Source organism: Chaetodon auriga, chromosome 17 (assembly GCF_051107435.1).
Source record: "Chaetodon auriga isolate fChaAug3 chromosome 17, fChaAug3.hap1, whole genome shotgun sequence".
In the NCBI taxonomy this organism is placed as follows: domain Eukaryota; kingdom Metazoa; phylum Chordata; class Actinopteri; order Chaetodontiformes; family Chaetodontidae; genus Chaetodon; species Chaetodon auriga.
The window spans coordinates 14,657,725-14,677,215 of record NC_135090.1 but is presented as its reverse complement, the minus strand read 5'-3'; the positions used below and the strand labels follow the sequence as shown (position 1 = coordinate 14,677,215).

Below are 19,491 nucleotides of genomic sequence, written 5' to 3'. Positions count from 1 at the left end.
GTCACTTGCTGTGAGCGTCCTGAATGTTTTCAGACAGCGACTGGGCACACTTGAAGTGGTGATGATGAGCGCCATCTCGAGCCAATTATACAGATGCCTTTTCCCGAAAGAGACAGCCTGTTTGTTCACGAAATTAGAGCCATGTTTAAAAGACGGAGGTGGTGATGCACTGTCTACATCTCTGGAGTAACAGGGGCATGAAAGGGAGTTTATTTCTTCTATGAAATTATTTCTGACTCAAACCCTTAAAACAAAAAGAAACATTAAATGCAGGGACTTCAGATCAGATAGTTTGTCTGTGTGTATGTATGTGTGTTAGGGTAGTGTGTGTATCCATCTGTGTATCTGGTGTTTCTGGGCTGTGCTGCTTTTATTGGGGTTATTCATGCAGGAGTTATTGAGGGAAATCATTTTACAGCCAAATTATACTGTAATTATGGAGATGAGAGGCTCTTGTTTAGAGACACAAACACAGAATGATGATGAGACAATGGTGTGTGTGTGTGTGTGTGTGTGTGTGTGTGTGTGTGTGTGTGTGCGTGCGTCTGTGTGTGTGTAGCTGTAGGGCATGCTGACAGTGTCAGATAAATTTGTATCTAAGGCAAGCAAACAAACTTCTGATTATCACTGATCATGTGAAAAAAAAGACCTTGGCTTCTTGGCTTTTGCTTGTCTCGCGCCTCCTCCCTCTGCTCTCCTCACCTCAGCTGTTCTTTTCCTCTTTTCTCTTGTCTTCTCCCCTTCAAGAGCCCTCTCTTCTGCTCTGTGCTTTGGTTTTCTCCTCTTCCCAGTTCACTTTTCCACCCACCTAGTCTGTGTCTGTCTTATTTTCTTTTAATTTCGTCAACCTCCTCTCTCCTCTCTCCTCTCTCCTCTCCTCCCTGTAAAGCAGTAAATTTAAAGAGGGAGAGCTTGAGAGGCAGATGAGAGAGGGCCTGGCAGGAGCTGTAACCTGTCTGTTCACACAAACATCAAAACACTGTCGTCAGCACAATGAGGACAAGGGACCCACACAAACTTCTAAGTAGCCCCAGCGAATGAAGTTAACACGATGAATAATTATGATGCACAATGGCAAACAGAGGACACTCAGCGCTAACGCTGAAGATGGCGGGACCTAATATTTTCAAAATAAATACCCTAAATTGGGATACCAGCTATGTCTCCTCACTCATCAGATATTCTCATAAATATGTATGAATGACTGCAGGAAAGGCATAGATATTCAGTCCAGATCTGTGCTTCTTGTGGTTTTTCAAGACCAGGAACTACACGGCCTCTGGCTTTCATGTGTGCTTTTTAAGATCATACCTGTTTGTGACTTTCATATCAAGAAGAAATCTCACTGAATTGGATTTTTGTAATTTAATGAGAAATGAGAGAGCAGTGGGTTATAAAAAGCCATTTCTCTAAATCACATCAGTCATCAGCTGCATCTATGTGGCACTGACGGCTGAAATACCGCTGCAGTGCTGGATAGGACTACAGACACGTTCACCCAGGACACAGAAACAACTAGATCACATCTCAAATAACTCCATATAAATCCACATTGCAATGACCAGTCAGATTTAGTGTGCTGTGGAAAAACTACGACACGACTGTGATCATGCATTAAATTCACTCTCTAAAATACAGAAAAATAAGCCCGGTGATACTTTATACTTTCCTTATTGTCAACAGCCCCATGGGGAGCCCTGAAGTGTTGCCAGTGTCGACAAAGCCAGACACAGCTTATTCTTCTGTGCCATGGATCTCTATTGTTGTCCAAAAACTATTAAAAATGCATCTTTGAGCCTCGCTGTTGCACTGGGTGATATCTTGCTTACAATAAACATGGCCACTCTAATTTATTTTTACTCATTGCCACAACCTCACCGTTCCGCTGCCATAAATACTAGAGCACCAAATGTGTATAAATCTGCATCTGAAAATGCCCTATTTAGTCCGTTTAATAAAACCTACAGTAGCCAGCTGTTTTATGAAATTACTGAGCTGGTTTGAGAAATGAAACTATATATTTGTGGCCCATGCTTTCAAGATTTATGTCTTCAATGCGAACAGATGGGCTTAGAGCTGAATGCCACAGACGCGATATGGAAGTCAGACAGTATTAAGAGACGGACTAACGCTCCGTTCACACATACAGACGCAGAAGTAGCAGGCTCTCTCTCGCCTCTCCCTGAAGCTTCCGGGCATGTTTAGCGTTAAGCAGATCATTTTCACACCTGCCTGTGGTTGGACAGTTACTTTCTCTTGTTGCTATCCTGCACCAGCGCACAGCTAAGTAGATAATTTCCTGAGTAATGCATCGTCTTCTGGTCGCTCATTAAGGATATGTCATGTTGAATAGAGAGGCTGTGTCTTTTCTCATTTTTGAAGTGCTTTGAAAGAGTTGAAGGTAAAAGCTAAGCTGCTAACAGCTGTGAGCGGCAGATTGTCGCACTTCGGGTGTTTGAGTATTCACGTGTGACCGGGGGTTAGCACATTATTTATGCCTTTTTAATATTAACAAAATTTGCTTATTTGTTATCTTGCAATCTCAAGTGCATTTCTAATAAATGTAATAAGAGATGTGTGTGCAGCTACATTACTCATGATTCTCACTGTCTTCCCTACAGCGATCAGCTGTGGCCATCCAGGAAGTCCCATATATGGTCGAACGGTGGGAAATGGCTTCAACCTCAACGATGTGGTCAGCTTTGTCTGTAATCGGGGTTATGAAATGGAGGGGCCCGCACGCGCTCAGTGTCAGGCCAACCGCCAGTGGAGCCACCCGCCCCCAACGTGTAAAGGTGGGGAGAAAAGTTAAGTGTATTCACCCCTAACCTTATTTATCCCTACCTTTAATACCACCCCAGCTATTATCTTTATTTATCCTTACTGCCTTTCCCTATAGCAGTCATCCTTATTACCATACCCTTTTCATTTCACCTCAATTCTACCTCTGACTTTATCCAACCCAAACATCTCTGCCATCATAACCTTGAAATTCATTTAGACTGGTACAAAAAAGATGTATTTCTTTTTTAAAAAGTCAGTATTTTCCTTTAATTCAATGAAGTTTTGAGGTAGATGTAATCCTCCACATCCCTCTAACCCTCCTGGCTCCAGCCTTTTAAATGGAAACTTTTGATTTTCAGTGAAACATCAATCTCAAGCCCTGATTGTCCTCTAACAGTCACAGCAACAAGGGTTTTTTCGCTCATATGACTTTTTACACAAGCTATCGGCGTTCTGCCCAGTGTACAGAATGGAGTGCCAGTGAATGTATGAAATAAAATACGCAGTGTATTGATGGCAAGCCATTACACAGCATGAGTGCTGGATCCAGGACACACAGACATCATACCTTCATCATAGCATCACATAACATTTGCCATATTTACCCTTTCAAACAGCAGCCCTAATCAGTTCTTCGCTCTTCACCACAACCTCCTGATTACGCCCTTTATTATTTTACGGGACTGTAATCCCTGTGCAGAGCACTGGGAAAATGAAGAGGGGGGACAGAAATGACCCTCTCTGGTTCATGCCAAATAACACATGCTTTTCTATATCTGTTTTGTGTATTTGTGTGTGTGTCCGTCTCTGTGTCTCTCTGTGTATAGTGGTCAATTGCTCTGATCCAGGTATCCCAGCCAACTCCATCCGACAGAGTAAAATAGAGCATGGGAACTTTACCTTTGGCACTGTGGTTTTCTACGACTGTAACCCAGGATATTACCTGTTTGGATCACCTGTGCTGACCTGTCAACCTACCGGACAGTGGGACAAACCCCTACCTGAATGTATAGGTTAGTTTGATCCTTGTGCTTCTGTCTTTTGAAACTGACAGTGAATGGGAATTGTCACCAGCTGGTGATAAAACAAACAGCTGTTCAGTGCGTGCATTGTTTTATTTCAGTGTGGAGCCAGTAAGTTCTAGTATTATAAATATCATGAGGAAAAAAATTAAGAGCAGACTGTTCTTACATAAGCCTGTTTGTCTGCTTAGTTTCTAATTGTTCAATGTTTTCACTTTAAACTGTAGACTGTAGAAAAATGGATGCAGTCTCCATGATGTCACCAATATGTTTCTGAATAGTCATTGTGAAGCTCAGTCACAGTCGCCCCGGCTGTCACTGTCTTGGCAGTGCCAGTTTCCCTGTTTGTCCAAAAATGAGCAAAGAGGTGGAACGTGAGTGGAGCCGAGGCAGACCGAATGAAGCCTGCTTACTGAAACCTTGCGGTAACTGTCTCAAGCGGCCCTTCGAGGAACTGCAGTTTTTGGCACTTCCACGTTGGCTTCATTCTTCAGCCCTGGAGGTTGTCACCTGCTTTAAACATTCCAAGAGAAAAGGCTTTTAGGATGAGGACTAACTCATATGTTGGCAAATGTCAAACGCTAATAGCACTCCCTGTCTCCCTCACAGTGGAGAAACACTGCACAATGGATGTGCTTGTCGTGGGCTTGTTTAAAATGTCACCTGTAACCCCGCAAATGAATGCAGACAGTTAATGATGTGTACACTCAGTCACTCAGTTACTGCTGCAGGTGGGAGGCTAGTTAGCTGTAAATGCTAAAAATTACAGCTCAAGTCATCATAAATTTCACAAAGCATCATGTCTGTCTCTCTCCTGCACCCGTCTCACTGCCCAGAGTCCGACACACGTTTCAGTCCATGAATCTGCGCCTCCAGTTCTTAACAGTGGTCACTGCAGCTCTTCTCACAAAGCTGCGAGTCAAAAGGAGCTGTCTTTCCTTCCTTCCTTCATCTCTCTGCTTCTCAATCCCTCTCTCCCTCTCTCTGTCTGGGTCTCTAGTTGTAGACTGCGGCCATCCCGGCTCTCCTCCAAACGGTGTGCTGAGCGGAGATAAGTTTACATTTGGTTCAACGGCTCGATACTCCTGTCTGGGCGGAAGACAGCTGAAAGGAGAATCATCCAGGACTTGTCAGCTCAATGGGATGTGGAGTGCCCCCATGCCCTTCTGCTCTGGTAACCATTTTAACCTCTATTGAATATACAAACTTTTAAGTCCACCCTATCAGTAAGACAGATAGATAGGTAGGAGAGACGAGTCGTCCAAAACATGTCGACTCAGCACGGTGTGGAGCACTTCATGCCTTTGCATTCTGCAGACGCCCTCTCTTAACCTTTCTGCTCTCAGCTGAAGGGATAATGGGAGGGATGGATGGGCAGATAGACAGTAGGGTTGGCGCATGAAAGAGAATATACCTGTACCTGTCCGTTAAAAGGAGCGTAACCTCCCACTGCAGCCACTTACTGTACACATACACCTCAGCCCTGGACCTGTAGCCACGTGCATTTCTGTTCTGGGTATCTAATGTCACTTTCATTTGTTAGTTCAGAAAGTTTGAGCTTGTCTTCTTCTAACTCGCCTGAGGGATACTGTGAACGGAGGGATAAGAATAAAACATAGGTAGATAAAGAAATGACTGGAAGTTCTTTAAATATTAACACCTTTAAATGCTTCAGTTTACACTGTGTTTGCATTTCCTGTGCATTTTCAATCATCTTTCCATGGTGAGTGGATTTTAAGTCAATGGTGTGTACTGCAGATGCATAACTAGAATATTCTGTGAAGTGCTTTACACAAGTATATTTCCTCCCTGCGGATTTACTGTATATACATGTCTTACCACTAGATTGTCTCTCCAGACAGAAAGCCTCCTTACCTTCCATCATGTATAAACAAACCATCTAAGTGATATGGTTCTCAGTTGGCTGGCTGGGGGCATGATTATGGCTCTCCAGACTGAGAGGCTCCCAGCTGCTTCTTATATAACAGACTGACTGAAAACACATTCCAGACGAGATGACTAAGAATACATTGTTATTTACAACAATTGCCTGGGGGGTGCACAGGGTGAGGGAGGGTAATAGTTTATAAAGCAGTGATTCATGGTTTTCACCTGACAGGTCTGTACCAGAGCCCTGCAGAGACAAGAGTTCAGCTCGTGGAATAAGTGCTTGGACTGCAATTCTGCCCTTTGACTGTTGATAAACAAATGGCGTTTCTGATCTAACGTTGATTAAGTTACCACATTTACAGCCCAATTTCAGGGGCCATGATAAATTCATTTTGACCAAGTAGGTACGGAAAGAAAAATAAACAAGGCCGTCACAGGCAGGCTTTGCACAGATACACAGATTTAATATTCATTAATGTTTATGAGGACTTGGAACTTGCCTCTAAAACCTGTAAGGAATAGTTCAACGTTTTGGGAAATAAGCTTGTTCGCTATTTTCTTAACTTAGCACAAAGTCTAGAAACAGGTGGAAACGGCTAGCATTCCTCCCCCAAAGTAAAATCAACCTACCAGCACCTCTAAAACTCACTACTTAACATGTTCTATGTGTGCTATTGTTTGTGTCGCTTACTAGTTCGCTGACTTCCTTCTTCACTCTCTGACGTATCGTCTGGTGTTTCCCATGTTTACCACAAGTTTTAGCACCTAGAGGAGATAAAGGGGATGTGACGCTATTGACATGTGACCAAGTGAAACACACCTTGAATAATATGAATTACACTGTAATTACACAAGTCAACAAAATATAAAATTTTAATGCAGAAGTGTCTTTAAAAGAGCAAATGAGCGTATTTCCCAAAACATCAGATTGTTCCTTTAAATTTGACTTACTGCAGGCTGTGTGACTGCTGCCTGAAAAAACTGATTTCATAAGAAATCATCATGTTGAAACTGTTTCATTTTCCCTCCCTGCCTTCACTACTCGACCTGCAGTAAGTCCCTGGATTCAGATGAGTGAGAATGTTATAGCCTTGTAGTTTTTCTCATTCAGCTTTATGAGAACTGCAAACCTGGGCAAAGGAGCTTCAGCTCAGTAACCCGTGAATTTACCCAAGCCAAAATCTTTCTATCAGATAGATGCTCGCGCGTGTGTGTGCAGATGAATGTGTGTGTGACCGATTAGTGGTTGTTCCAAAGTCACCTGAGGGAAACGACAGAGATTAGTTTTCACAGCGCTCTGTCCCACAAACTTACACACATACATGCACCTACACACACACACACACATGCACCCTTGTACCAGTGAAATCAGGTAGATTGGTTGCTCTCCCTGTAGAGACCAGATACCCCTGAGGCTACATAGTGGCTTTGGAGCTGTGTGCATGTGTGTGTCCTTGTGTGTGTGTGTGAATGTCCTGTGGGAGTTGTGTAGATGGCAGTGTAGTGTCTCTAAAGGTGTATGTGTGTCTGTGCCCCGACTGGTTTTTGATCTGTTTCCAGTATTCAGACGGAAAAACGAAAAATCCTTCATCTTGTTATAGACCGTTTCCTCACATTTCAGAGAATTTAAAGACAAATAATGATGACACAATGTGGCAAAGTCTTATTTATTTACACCTGAGAAACGCTGTTTGAAATCCGGAGGCATTACAAAAGATGTTATGTCATCACATGTTGTGTTTCTGGTACGTGGAAGCCCGATTTAGCTGCAAGCCTCTGGATATTTGCAGTGTCGTACAAACAGAACCGGGTGAAATTAGGTTATTTGTCAAATGTATCACAAAAACATTACAGACACATTTGGGAAATTCTTGTAGTAGTTGTTTATTACACAAAGAATTTGGTTGCACACCTTGAATTAATGGCCAATAATGGATGCGAGTAAATTTCTAATTACAGTAAAATGGTCAAATATTTATTGCTTCTGTTCCGAACAGAAATGAATCCGGTTTTGACGTTAATTATATGCACACATAAGCCAATGAAAGTTTTACACCATTAGTAAAATAGGCGCTTGTGAGCAGTAGTGTTTGGGTAACAATATATTTGTCTGGCCCTGTACATGTGGGTGACAGAGCGTGTGTGTGTTCCCAGGAGCGTGCTCTGTCTGTCAGAGAGAATTTGCTGACCAGGCGGCTCTGCAAGGGCAGAGCGAGGATCACACACGCACTACCACCCACTTACCCATTGACACACACGCACACACAGACACACTCACGAACACTCTTAAGGCAAACATATGCCCGTTGTCACCAACATATGTGCGCAGTCTACTGCTATTTGTAAGCCACCATTTCATACTTGAGTGCTCTTAGAATGGGATTTATATTAAAAATGGAAGCAAATATTCACCTCACAGCTGAGCTCACTTCATAATACTGTCTCAATAACTTATTTATACAACTGATTAATTACTACATCGCTTCTTCCTCTCGTCTCTGTTTGGATTTTTAATGTGAAATTTTCATTTTAAGGTTTGGAGTACTGGCCTTGTAGAAGATGCAGCTGTTTTGTGTTGATTTAAGGATCCTGGCTGTGAGGTTGGGGGATCGAACTCAGCCTGCGTTCTCTTTCTGTAGGTGACACAGCTGGTTCTTGTGGCGATCCTGGCATCCCCTCCCATGGTTCGAGGGAACAAACAGATTTCAGGATCCGGTCCAAGGTTCACTTCAGCTGCTCGGAGGGCTATGAGTTGATTGGTTCCTCGGAGAGGATGTGCTTCCCTAATGGAACCTGGTCCGGCACACAGCCCTTCTGCAAGCGTAGGAACATACTTTGACTTAATCTCAGCCTTTAAGAACCCAGCACTTGGAGCCATAGTCACAGAGATGAAACTCATTGAGATGCACAATGCTTCCCCTCCCTCATGCTCTCATTTTTCCCCCCAGCTGTCCAGTGTGGTAACCCTGGCACTCCCAGTAATGGCAGAGTGTTTCGTTTGGATGGAACAACATTTTCTCACTCGGTCATCTACTCCTGCATGGATGGCTACCTGCTCACCGGTGCCACCACCAGGCTGTGTCAGGCCAACGGGACCTGGTCAGGAGCACAGCCCAACTGTACCAGTAAGTTACCTGTTGTTTATTGAGGGATGGCTGATAAGCTGATGCATTAGTTTACAGATGATTTAACAATATCTGACGCACCTTAAATAAATGCAGCTCTCTGCAATACGTTTTCTGTTTAACCTCATTATTTGAGCGTGAACTCAGACATAAGGTGACGAGGAGGCTAAAGAGCAGAGTGTCAGCTTTATATATTACTTACTGTATATAATCACAGCATCAAATTCTTTGCAATGACGTCAAGTCAGCAGCCCATAAACATCACCAAACTCCTGATGTGCGATTATAAGTTTTCCAGCCTTTTGCGACCTTATTTTATGCCCGGGTTTAAATTATTCTGCAGCAGCGTCAAGTTTCAGTAATGAAATCAGCCTCAAATCTCCCTGCTCCTGCTCCAGACTTTATAGGGTGACATGAATAACCTTGATTGTTGTTTACTTTAGCTAATTTGCTTTTTGAACTCTGGGGGGAAAATTCATAAGAGTAAATAACCATAAAATAAAACGTTCTGTTCCCAAATGTGACGAAAGCCACGGGTGAATAAGTGTTAATCAGTGCTGCACGTTACGCAGACTACAGAATCTGCATGTAAGGATGAGTACTACAGCGACAGTGACACATAGCATTAACAATTAACACGCAGCGTACTCTGTAAGAAAATACCTTGTCAAACACATATTCGACATTGTGTCCTGACGTGAAATTCCACATGAAAGGAGTTCCAGCTGTATTTTAATGTTTTTAAATTTCCATTGACATTCCTGACTACGCCAAGAAATAAGCTTTGAAATTTCCAGCAGTACGGAACAAAGAGACAGAACTGCTGAGAAACCAAATTTCGTCGATATGCCGTCCTGGAAAGAAAAAAGTTTCGAAGAATCCTCTGACTTAAAGGAAATAGCTTTTACAGTAGATTACACTACATCTATTAACGGGCATGACAGTATCTGGGGTGGGTTTAAAAGCATTTAAACTGCCTATTAGACTATGAAGGACAGGGCTTTATAAGTGCAGTCAGGGGAATCCTAATGCTCCTTAAAAGAGTCCCAGGACAACCTCAGCCATTTTTAATATCACTGTTGTTTCATTCATGAGAAGTGAAGCCCCTAACCAAATCTGAAGCGATCATACGCTCTGATCACAGATTCGCTACCCACTGTGATTTCTGCGACCTGCAATTACACAAATAAGCAGACAGGTATGGTTATAAAAGATAAATACGCACTTCCTGTTCAGCCATCTCTTGGATCACAGCAGCTTAGCTCAGACGGACTTCCTGAAACAGAATCTTCTGATAGATATAGACGTAATCTTGAACTTTGCCACGCTAATGTATATTCATTAGAGGGTCCTTTGCAGTCTTGCACAGGCTTGAAAAACAGTGATGAAAAAGATTCAGAGCAAATATGAAACAACTGACAGATCCGACTCAGATCAACAGAACACTGCAGCACCTGTCGTCCTTCACTGCCGCTCTACCCGTCCATTTCTTTACTCCCGTCACCTCCACTGTCCCGCTGGTTTTCTTGTCATCTTCCTCTTTATCTCTCCTCATCATTTGAATCAACTACTGTATATAAAGAAGCAAATTGAAATTCCAATCATCTCATGCGACGACAAGTAATCTTCACCCCGTTTCTTCCTCTTCAACCCCACTTTTCCATCTCCGTAGTGATAAACTGCGGGGATCCAGGTGTGCCAGCCAACGGCCTTCGCTATGGGGAAGACTTCACGATTGGTCAGAATGTCTCCTTCCAGTGCCAGCCGGGATACAGGATGGAGGAGGATGGGTCACCAGTGAGGACGTGCACCCAGAATGGGACGTGGAGTGGGAACATGCCTATATGTACAGGTAAATCGTTTATGAAACCGCTTTACTCTGCTTAACTACTCCAGTGCATTTCTTTAAGCTTTTGGGTATCTATTACTGGACTTGACTGGAAGTCACCCTAGACCAACTATTACTATTCCAGCTATTTGCATTAAACGAACTTTCAAATCAGGAGTTGAAATCAATGATCTAATCAGCCCGTCTGCCTCTCTGCGCCGAGAGTCAATTTACAGGATGCAGGATTTTGCATCAATTTACAGGATGCTGATTTTGGCTGAAAAAGCAGCATCACATGCAGCTGCTAAAAACTGATCTGTCTCTCTTTCTCTCTCCCTCCCTCTCCCTCTCGCAGCGGTGACCTGCCCGGCTCCCCCTGCCATCAGTAATGGGGTATTGCAGGGCAGTGACTTTGAATGGGGCAGCAGCGTGAGCTACAGTTGCTCACCTGGATATGAGCTCTCATTCCCAGCTGTCCTGACCTGTGTGGCCAATGGCACCTGGAGCGGCATGCTGCCACAGTGCTTACGTGAGTACACACACACGCGCACACATGCAGTACCAGGCACACACACACACATTGCCTGTTATTATTCTTTACCAGCCATTAGTTGCAACTGGAGGCAAAATCTACATTTGTCCTTGAGTGCTTGTCAGCGATGTCAGCCCACATACTGAAATGTGATTATGTGTGTTTGTGTGTGTGTGTGTGTGTCTGTGTGTGCAGCCAAGTTTTGTGGTGACCCAGGCACTCCGGTTGGTGGTTTCAGAGAGGGACGAAGTTTCATCTACCAATCAGAAGTGTCCTTCAGTTGCGCTCCACCTCTCATTCTGGTGGGCACAGCGACCAGACTTTGTGAAAGTGATGGCACCTGGAGTGGCACTCAGCCACGCTGTATTGGTACGTTTATTATTTTCTATTTGTTAAAGAATCAGAGAAAACAGGGAGGCCATTGTACAAGGAAAAAGTATTGCCTTACCTCCTTTATCTGTAGGTCGGTTCTGTTTTGTGCATGTTTTGCTTTGCAGAAATCAGTTTTCGGTTCCCCTTATTTTTCCATATTCATGTGATCACTCAACTCGATCTCATCTTCAAGAACTTAGGTTGAAAATTTGTACTTTTTGTGGTACCTTCGTTTGAGAAATCTAACCATGTTTTTTCATTTAACAAATATTAAATGTTAAATGTTGTCTAAACACAAGCAGCCACAGAGGAGCTTTGTGCAGTGAACATATCTGGAGCTACAGATACATTTTGGTTAGTATTGAGATTTGAAACCCAGCCCCAGGACTTAGTCAACCACCTTATATATACAAGTCAAAATAAGTATTTCTGAATAAATTCACAAGTTATGAAAGTTCCCCACTGTTACGGTGTTTAACTAGGTCTCCAACTTGTTCAAAACACAGCACCAAGGCTTTTAACCTCTACCAAACATTGATCTAAGATTGTACTGATGACTTTTTTAATAGTTCCTGACTATATCCTCAATCATTTATCCCCACATGAGCTGGAGCATAGCATGGTGTCCTGAGGCAGGGGTGTCTTGCCCACTTCAAAGTCTGGGTTAAAATTAAAAGGTGGTGATGTTCAGCTCACTGGAGCCCCCAGACTTTTGAATGATATTTCTCAGGAGGTAAAAAAAAAGTGTCTTCTTTTAACTAACATATCAAAGCATACTATTACAGGCTAGTTTTTAATGTTTCTCCATCGCTCTACACGTTTCCCTTTGATTAACTGCCTGTTTGTTTGTTGTTATTTTATGTGTTTACTTTCCCGACTGAGTATCTGTGTGGGCTTGTAGCTTATGAAACACATTATTTACATTATGCTAGCCTGCCAGTTTATTATGACTGGTTTGTGGCTCACTGGGGAGCCTGGCCTGGTGTCTGATATTCCCTTGCCTAATGATCATGGCAATTAATGACCCATCGTTACAGGGTTGACAGCCACATTTCAGTTTACTCCGGGGTTTGCTGTGCAGAGCAGCTACTGTTCGGTTCAGGTTTAAGTTACGCAGACTTGTTGGAATAATAATCCATGGTGACTGGAGGCTCTGTGAAACAGGAGCCTGAGGAGGACAAGCCTTAAAGGATTGCTTTGATGTTTCCAAACTGGCAAGTCTGCCTTGTAAACCTGCTGTTAGCTAGAATCAATATCTTAGGTGTCCTCCAGTTTACATGCAGTGATTGATCTAACTTTTAAAGACAGCGGAAGTGAAACCATGTTTGTCATTGGCTTTAACTAAAATTGTACCTGTAAAATGGTAACACTTTAAAGGATATTCCACATAAACTAAAGATGGTCTTGCTGTTACTGTTAAAACTAATGAAATGTACCTGTAGCTGAATTTCTTGCCTCTGGGAGAAAGGTTATACCCAGCAGTGCATCTGTGGCACATGTAGCCCAACTTCTACAACAGTTAACGTTCAATGCGTTGTGTCTAAAAAGTTCGGATCTTAACAGGAAACCCTCTTCAGAAGTTGCTCATAAGCGAGGCGACACCAGTGCTCGCTGTAGCTTCCAGTATTTAGCAAAAGGCTTCCAGAAACGGGCGTCCACATCCAACTTCAAACGGGCTGCTGCTGCTATCCGAGGATTAGAAAGAAAATGAGAAGGGATATTCAGCGCACATTACAAATGGTCCCACTGGGTCAGTTCAGCACCACATGTGATGTTTAGAGCACCACTTCACATGTCTGATTCCAAGCAGGTGCTTAAACATCAAGTATGGTGATGAATTGTAATAAATGAGAGCTTTTGTAATGCGAACAGTCACTTGACTTTTTGTTCCTTCGTAGCACGAGAGGCACGCATGCAGCGCTTCTACAGCTGCAATGAAGCCGAATGTTCCCCGCGCAATAGACGATCTAAAAATAAGAGGGCTCGCTCTGACGTGCTGCTTTAGTGATCTAAAGACTTAATCTATGACTCCTGAAAAAGAAGAAGTCACAGCCAAAGTGTGGAGGAAAATGTTTCAGTTCTATATCATGATTGTTTTGTAAGCCAGAGACGATGGAACGAACGCGAGCATCCACACAAACATGAGGTGACTCTCAGTGCTGCTTTCTTTTCTCCTGTGATGGAAGTGAAGTGAGAATGTATTGTTGAGAGATTGGGCTGTGTGTGTGTGTGTGTGTGTGTGTGTGTGTGTGTGTGTGTGTGTGCACTTGGGTGATTTATTAGTGTGTGATTGCAGCTGTATGTTAGTGTGTGATGTGTATTACTATGTGACTGAAACAGAATGAGTTTTGAGCTGAAGCAGCCTGCTCTTTAAATAAGACAGATGAGGGAGGAGGGGTGAGGGTGGGGGGTGGGCAGGGAGAGATACAGTGACATGGGAAGATAGAAAGAGAGAGGAAGAAAGCAGTTAGAGAGAGAGAGGGGGCAGTTAGAGAGGTACAGGAAGAGAGAGCGAGGTAGAGGCGGAGAGAGAGGGACGAGTGGAGAGTGAATCTGTCATTTCGGAAGCTGTATTGAATCGAGCTCTGCGTCAGGATGTGCTCTACATGCTGATGTTCCTGCCACACACACACACACACACACACACACACACACACTCTCACACACTCCCTCAAAGCTGGCTCTGCTTCGTTTTCTGATAAAGCACTACTGCCCCCTGCTGCCCTGCTGGGGTACATACCCCGCTGTTACCATGACAACAGAGGAGAGGAGGGTTGAGAGAGGACATATGATGCTCCTGCTAATTTATCTTTCTTTTACATTTTGTGCGTAATTACTTAAACTCGTGTGCTGTTCTTTTCAGAACCGACCAAAACCAGCTGTGATAACCCGGGAACGCCGCGCTATGGCTCCTTAAACCGGACCTACGGTTTCAAGGTAAAATATCTGTACTGACAAACTTGACTCTGGAGCTACCTTCCTGCCCGAGTAGTTCACTTACTAACTAATGTAGAAGCTGCTGGGCTCCTTTCAAAAGAAATATGCAGGTAAAAGGCAACTGAACAATGAACTACAACGATGGAGAAAGGAAGGAAAGAGGGAGGGGAGAGAGAGACGATACTGAAATCTGACAAAACAAGACATTCAACTGATTTTTCCAAACAAATACTTGTTTGTGAAATATTAAACCATGGAGGTGGCAAAATCGCTGGGTGACAAATTTATATTTTCTTTCATTTGATATTATTATATTTTCTCCTCTCAGTGCAATATAAGAGGCGTTGGCTGCTGTGATGGTTCCTCTTGTCCTTTCCTTCCTTAACTTCTGTGTGAAAGACAGGATCAAAATCTAAATTCCTTGTTCTGTGCAGTAGCCAATATGAGGCTTCAGCTGTCTGAGCTGGTTGAATCAAATGGGCATCTCCGCCCGGTGTGTGGGTTTATTGCCAGTGCTGTGTCCTGGCAACAGACCTACATGCAACTACAGGAAGTACCCCTCCTCTGCAGCTCAGCAAGGAAACAGTCCACTGAAACCAAACGAGTGCAGCGTCGGAGGATTATCACTTGAGTCGACTAACTCAAACTGCTGAAGTCTCATTTTGGCTTCTGCTGAACTTTGGGATGCATTTGTGCACATTGTCACAGCCCGGCTCCTGCGCTGTGACAAAGACGGGAGCCCAGACGAATCTGAAGCTGTGGGCAAACATTTGTGTTGACAAAATGAGAAGAAAGAATGGAAGAAAATGTGGAAGGTAGGAATCAGTAGTGTAAGCATGTATGGATACATGAACAACTAAACAGAACAGCAGGAGGTGTTTAGGGAGGGGAAGCCATGGTTAGCTTTGTGAAGAACCGCACTGGGCGCAGGTGTGGCTCATGAAGAAGACGATGGCCCCTTCCCTGATCCAGATCCTGCAAAACAAAGGGCACGGGGACACCTAGTGGAAGGGAGGGGTCGTCACAGCAGAGCGAGGACTGTGGACTTTATTTCTTACAGTGTTAGGTCAGGATTTATTCCCAGCCAGCGTGGACAGGAGGAACGATTACAGCAAACAATTACTGTTCTGCTTAATTACTGTGAGTATTGAAGACTTGGAAACATCCTAATCGGTCCTCGAAACAGGATGAGAGGCTTTGAATTAGATGACCACCATCAGTATCTGTGACGTGAAGTCCTAGTTTTTGCTTTAGTCAAAACACAGATGTTTTATTTGAATCGTTAATGTCTTCTGTTACAGCACATACAGTTGCACAGTCTTCATTTTTATGTCTGCTGTCTGTATTTTCCCAAGGCCTACTCATCAGATGCTCTCAATAAATACAGATATATTGTGTCATTTTAAATCAGCATTTTATTGTATGTCTGAGCAACACATATCTATCTGTTATAATAAACTAAATAAATGACTTCACTATGATGGTATTCAGAAAATGTTCAAGCTGTTTTTATCTTTGTGTGTGTGTTTATCTCTCCTTCTCTCTCTCCACAGGTGGGGAGCGTGGTGTCATTTCAGTGCCAGCCAGGACATTTGATTCAGGGCTCTTCCTCTAGAACCTGCCAGCCTGATCTGACGTGGAGCGGAACACAACCCGAGTGCATACGTAGGAAACATACATCTTATCTGCTTGTTAACTCACCACCCGTCCACCCTCTTGTCTGTCAGACTCTAACTCCAGTGCACGAATTCCTTCTCCACCCTCCAGCCCACGCTTGTAAGCAGCCAGAGAGCCCGCTCCATGTGGACGTGGTGGGGATGGATCTGCCTGGTTTTGGCTACACCTTGGTGTACAGCTGTCAGCATGGCTACTTCCTGGCGGGGGGCTCTGAGCACAGAGTCTGCAAGAGTGACGGCACCTGGACAGGAAAGATGCCTATATGTCGAGGTAAGAAAATCCCATGTCTGTATGTTATATCTATGTAGTGCACTTGATTGAAGAGCTTGACAATGAAGTGGGAGTGTTGAGTGCATCTTGCTCAAGGACACTAGTACCTCGCCATCTGGAGCAGGGTGAGATTTCCTGGTGGGCTGTTCGCTGGCCTGGCAGTGCTGATAAAAAAAAATAATTCGATATCCCATGGTGTTTCACGCTTCATTAGATTAGCCTGGCCAGGTCCTTACAGGTGAGGTTATGAATTCATCGCATGTCATGAGTCCACAGCTGTCAACAGTGACAGACTGAGTGTGTTCTCTTGGTACCCAAGTTACCAAAGTGTGTGTGAGGTAAAGTTCCAGCTTCAATTGATAAAAGCTGAGATATTCTGAAACACGGTTAACCTAATAGCACTGACTACCACAGAATACTCAACATCAGGGGGTACTTAAACATGCAACATTACTGCTTTAAAATGTCTGAAAACAACTAAACCTATCGTCATATGTTTAGTTGAGTTGTACACATATATTATCCCAGATGTTTCCAACAATGTTCAAGCCCAATTAGAGAAATCTGTAATTGTGTACAAGGTAATGGTGCGTTTCATTTGGTCGCCTCCGGTGGGAACACAGGAAGCACCAGATGATACTTCAGATGAGGAAGGGAGTCTGTGAGCGTGACTAAATGTAACGTGAATAAACACGGCCTCACCTGTGAGCAAGATTTCTGCCTGCATCACGTCAGATTGATCCTCATTGGCAGTGCTGTAACAATGGAGACCACAGCTCCTATGATCCCACGCTACTTCTTTTAAACCACATCAATACGTGCCGAAACAATCCCACCACAATGTCTTTTTAGTGGCTGTTGGAGAGCTTTCAGTCGTATCGCACAATCTTCATCAGCAGATGGAGTTCGCCCAGCTGCCATGGAACTGTAGATCAAATTTCCACTTTTCTGAGCACCTTTTGTCCACATTGGCTTAGAAGTTGAGATTAAAGTGCCTTCCTGACCTTGGACACGGTTGTAGATAAAACACTCTCACAACAAAGTCCATTCGGTCGCTGTTCTGCAGCCTTTGATTCTATCACAGAACCCTCCATCAGTACTATTAAATGGCAAAGTGTGGCTTTCCCGAGATGTACACAAACTCGTGTATGTTTTGCACATTAGAAATGCTTGAGCTCGTGTTACATGTTTGTCTTCTTCATTAAGAAATGTAAACAGGTGAAGTTGCGAACCACCTTTGTGCAAGGAATAACCTCAGCCTGGTGGAAATCACTCCACCAAGGCGGCCACCTTTTTGCCCAAAGGTAGCCTTTTAAAATTGGAGCACTCTCTGATCCAATTTGAGATTCTGGGACAAATATCCTCTCCTTTGCTTGCCTTTACTTATTGGCAACAATGGCTGAATCTTGACGTGATGACAGGAGATGTTCTGCTCAGACCCAGAGTGTCTTAAGGCTGCTTTTAAAAGCATCTAATATGCACTGCAATTACTGGTCATGAACTCTATTCACACTGCTCTGCCTACAAATACCCAATAAAGAGGTTTATACTTGGTGACCCTTTCTAACACACTTCTCACTCATTATATGCATGTGTGACTAAGAGTGACCAGCACTGTATTCTAATGAGCTAATATAATAAGCCCCCCCCCCCCCCCCCCAAGAGGTGAAGCACAAGGCTTGTGTGTGTTAATAGGACAGTATCCTTCTCCCTGTGTCTGTCTTGTGTGTGCAGCTGGAGAAAAGAAGAAACCCGTGAAGCCAGCGACAGGAACCCCCAGCCCCAAACTAAATGGTCAGTTCTCTTACAGTCTTTTCTGCTGAGTCCTGCCATTCCTCATCTATTCCTGATTTCTCTTATCTGCTCTATTTTGGTCCAGTCTGGTTTGTTTTTGTCTACTGTAGATTAATAAAATTCTGCTCTGCTCCTTTGCACTCCCCTCTGTTCCACAGCGTTGTTCTTCCTGTGTTCTTGTCCATTTTATTGTACTGTACTGCTTTCCATCGTAAATAATTTATTTTTCCTCACTGCCACCTAGAAGGTAAATGAACTGTTGTGATCTTCTGCTTTTCTCGGTGCAGCCGTTTTGTTCGGTTCTCTGTTCTTCTCATTGTGAAAGAGTTCCTGTAGCTACTATAGGCACAAGTTCCTGTGATCATCAAAGCCCTTAAATCTAAGATTCTGCCCGTAGCCATGCTTTAAACCTTGTGTCTAACTACGTATAGATATGAGGTTATAACAGCAGGCAGAACTGTGTGTGAAAAGCAAGAAACCTTAACTTATGTGTGTCTACGTATTTACTGTATATACCGTGTGTGTGTATATATGGTGCAAATCTGATCCTATGTGTATTTTCCTGCAACATGTTTAAGTCTTGATTAGATCTATTATATTCATTTCTATTTTAATCTATTCTGTGTGATCCAGTCTGATCCTGTTCGGTTCTATGCTCATCTACTCTCATCTGACTGTGTTTTGTTCTAATCTGTTCTGTTCTATAGTTCCAGATGATGTCTTTGCTCCAAACTACATATGGAAAGGTTCTTATAATTACCGTGGGAGGAAGCAGCCCATGACCCTGAGCATCACTAGCTTCAACTCCACAACAGGGAGAGTCAACGTTTCCCTTAGCAACAGCAACATGGACCTTCTGCTGTCAGGCATGTTATTCGTATAGCCTCTATACTGCATATGCAGTACAGTATATGTAATTTTACATGACACGTCACAGTCATACTGTATGCCGTGATTATGCTGCAATACATCATGATGTTTTGTCATTCCACTGGTGGCACATATGAAGCTCCTACTATCAATACACTTACTGAGCCTCTTTGAATCATTTGTGCTGTTTTGTAACTGTGTCGATGTTTCACTGCTTTCCTCCAGCTGCAATCCTTCTTTTTAATGCTACTGTATACCCCCCCCAAACTCACGCGTACACATATTCACGCACAGACCTCCCAGGGTTCTACAACAGCGTCAGCAGGAGGTTAAGACCCTATTAAAACACAAATCCTGTTGAAGCTAGAACTGGTTTCTGGAGTGGCAGAA

General features: G+C 43.5%; 1 protein-coding gene across 5 annotated transcripts in view; it reads left to right on the top strand.

Annotated features, from left to right (window-relative positions):
- Nucleotides 1–19,491, top strand: part of LOC143335403 (CUB and sushi domain-containing protein 3-like) — a 318,991-nt gene that overhangs the window by 291,404 nt on the left and 8,096 nt on the right. For 3 of the 5 annotated variants that reach the window (XM_076754808.1, XM_076754806.1, XM_076754804.1), the window contains exons 57-69: nt 2,622–2,807; nt 3,612–3,797; nt 4,807–4,980; nt 8,336–8,518; nt 8,645–8,821; nt 10,494–10,673; nt 11,005–11,178; nt 11,377–11,550; nt 14,417–14,490; nt 16,044–16,155; nt 16,258–16,437; nt 18,172–18,231; nt 18,939–19,097. In XM_076754808.1, the coding sequence (XP_076610923.1) occupies nt 2,622–2,807; nt 3,612–3,797; nt 4,807–4,980; nt 8,336–8,518; nt 8,645–8,821; nt 10,494–10,673; nt 11,005–11,178; nt 11,377–11,550; nt 14,417–14,490; nt 16,044–16,155; nt 16,258–16,437; nt 18,172–18,231; nt 18,939–19,097 (2,019 nt within the window). The remainder of the gene's footprint in view (nt 1–2,621; nt 2,808–3,611; nt 3,798–4,806; nt 4,981–8,335; nt 8,519–8,644; nt 8,822–10,493; nt 10,674–11,004; nt 11,179–11,376; nt 11,551–14,416; nt 14,491–16,043; nt 16,156–16,257; nt 16,438–18,171; nt 18,232–18,938; nt 19,098–19,491) is intronic. The other 2 variants (XM_076754807.1, XM_076754805.1) reach the window with 1 other exon arrangement.